General features: G+C 48.6%; 1 protein-coding gene across 2 annotated transcripts in view; it reads right to left on the bottom strand.

The window, feature by feature from the left end:
• Positions 1-1757: 1757 nt before the first annotated feature.
• The window catches only part of itgb5 (integrin, beta 5), a 56307-nt gene continuing 55681 nt past the window's right edge, over positions 1758-2383 (bottom strand). For both annotated transcript variants that reach the window (XM_061237004.1, XM_061237003.1), the window contains exon 15: positions 1758-1911. In XM_061237004.1, the coding sequence (XP_061092988.1) occupies positions 1807-1911 (105 nt within the window). In that variant the 3' untranslated portion in view covers positions 1758-1806. The remainder of the gene's footprint in view (positions 1912-2383) is intronic.

Below are 2383 nucleotides of genomic sequence, written 5' to 3'. Positions count from 1 at the left end.
CCAGGAGTGAGGTACACTGCCCCAGATGATGGATCAGTGTGGGCCACTGGGATGAAAAGGACTCGAAGGGGAACATCTTACAGTCATCAATTTATTATCAATAATATCAGCTCTGTATTGAACACCAGTTCACAGACACAAAGTCAGGTTTGTTCATCTCCATCAACAGAGGAGGCTTCTGTGGCCTGCCCACCCCACCCCTCCAAAAATAAAAACCATACAAAGAAAACAGAAACAGGAAGAAAACGGTGAGCTAGAGCAGGGACATCCTCAGCTGTACAGCCGCGTCCCCCTGAGCCAGGGGGACCTTAGAGCTCTACGACACACGCAGGGGTAAGGCATCAGCGTGAGCCCTTTATGCATCTCACTGCATTTGGCAGAATGCACACATCCTCATACACACACACACACTTACACACACACTCTCACACACACACACACACTCACTCACACACACACTCACACACACACTCACGCACTCACACGCACTCACACGCACTCACACGCACTCACACGCACTCACACGCACTCACACGCACACACACGCACACTCTCACACACTCTCACACACACACACACACACACACACACTCACACACACTCACACACACTCACACACACTCACACACACTCACACACACTCACACACACACACACACACACACACACACTCTCACACACACACACTCACACACACACACACACACACACACACACACACACACGCACTCTCACACACACACATACACTCTCACACGCACGCAGACGTGCACTCAGAAGCACGCACACGCACGCACGCACACACCTCAAGTCAGGTGAATCTCCCCACCCTCCCCAGTGAAGGCCGTTATTGTGCGGTACACCTGGAGTTTTACCATCTCCTTTCCTGGTGGTGCTGTGCGCGTAAATGCACTTCCTGTGTAGGAAGGAAGTGTGTAACAGTGATTTACTTCCCTCATTTCATTTAATGGACATTTAAACTGCCCTCAATCTGAAAGAGTCAGATTTAAAATCATCGATCTCGGAAGACAGTTCATGATCGTAATAAATGAGGAATATTGAACATTATATTTCGCGGTTTTGTATTTACTCAACATCTGAGGCCAACCATCTTTCTGTGCAAAATATGAGTCAGAAAATTATTGCTCTTTTATGTTAGTACCACAATAAGTGATCAGCAAATATATCATTTTATACTTCTATGAACTTGGAGTACCCATTATCCTGTACAAAACAGAGTCAGTTTACTTGTTAAGAAAAACAATGCATAGTTGTTTACATCAAAAGGCCTTCTGAAAAAGTGGAAAAATATATACATGTAAGAGCCACTGCCTGTCTGTACAGTCTCTGATTAAGGAGGTTACGGTCTGTGTAGAAAGTACCATGATTCTTTCTCAAAGAAAACACACACATACAGAGTTCATTCTTCCAGAGAGTCTTTCAAGATCATCCCCAATTTTTTTTTGCCATTGCCCGGTGACGTCCAGACGGGTGATGACTCGATTTGTCTTCCCCTCCTCATTGGGTAGAATGAGTGTCACAGGGTGAACACGCTCAGTCACATGATCTGGCGTCCGGAGTCATGTGACCTCCCGGTTAGACGACCAGGGTTGGCTCCATTTCCAGTGGGAGGAGAAACAGTCGCTCGTTCCCGTGGAAGAGTCTTCTCGCTCCGTTTTTTTGTCCAGATGGGCATGTCCCCTGGCACTCAGCCTCCCCCCCCCCGCCCCCCCTCCCCCCCGTAGGTTGTCCCTCTTTGAGCCAGTCCTGCTGCACTCGCCCCCGCCCCCCCCCCGCGCTGGGGGATCAGTGGACCGCTCCGTTGTAGGACTTGCTGTTCAGACTGTTCATGCTGAAGACGGTCTCCGCCGCGTGGCTGGACATCCGCTGCTTGTACAGGGGGTTCGAGGCCTGGGGGGGAGAGAGAGGCGGATCAACCACAGTCCACACACACAGCGGCTGGAGAGGGTCAGAGGGTCAGCAACAGGACACTAGTCTCTGCTGAGCATGGTGACAGCAGGACAGCTTCCACTCCATGTCAAAAACAAAGGAGATTTAACAACGGAAGAAAACCTAATTTGTCAATTTTTTTGCGATCATAAGTTTCACTATGTGTAGCAGTTTGTGAAACAATGTGTGTTTTGGTCCACATGTTTTGGATTAAAATGTACATTACACATTTTCACAATCTGCTTTTCATGTGAAACGTAAACGATGGGTAAACGAGTCTCTAAATACCATGGGGGAAGATTCGTTTAGCCTTGATAAGTCTGATATTGTCTGTTCACTTCGAGTGGCAGCGTTCAGCTCTCAACAGGCTGACTCAGAGGCCCAGTGACTCAGTGTCCCAGTGACTCAGTGTCCCAGAGACTCAGTGGCTCAG

This window comes from Conger conger, chromosome 3 (genome assembly GCF_963514075.1).
Source record: "Conger conger chromosome 3, fConCon1.1, whole genome shotgun sequence".
Lineage (NCBI taxonomy): Eukaryota > Metazoa > Chordata > Actinopteri > Anguilliformes > Congridae > Conger > Conger conger.
Note: the sequence above shows the minus strand (reverse complement) of the source record. Positions and strands in the feature narration are given on the sequence as shown.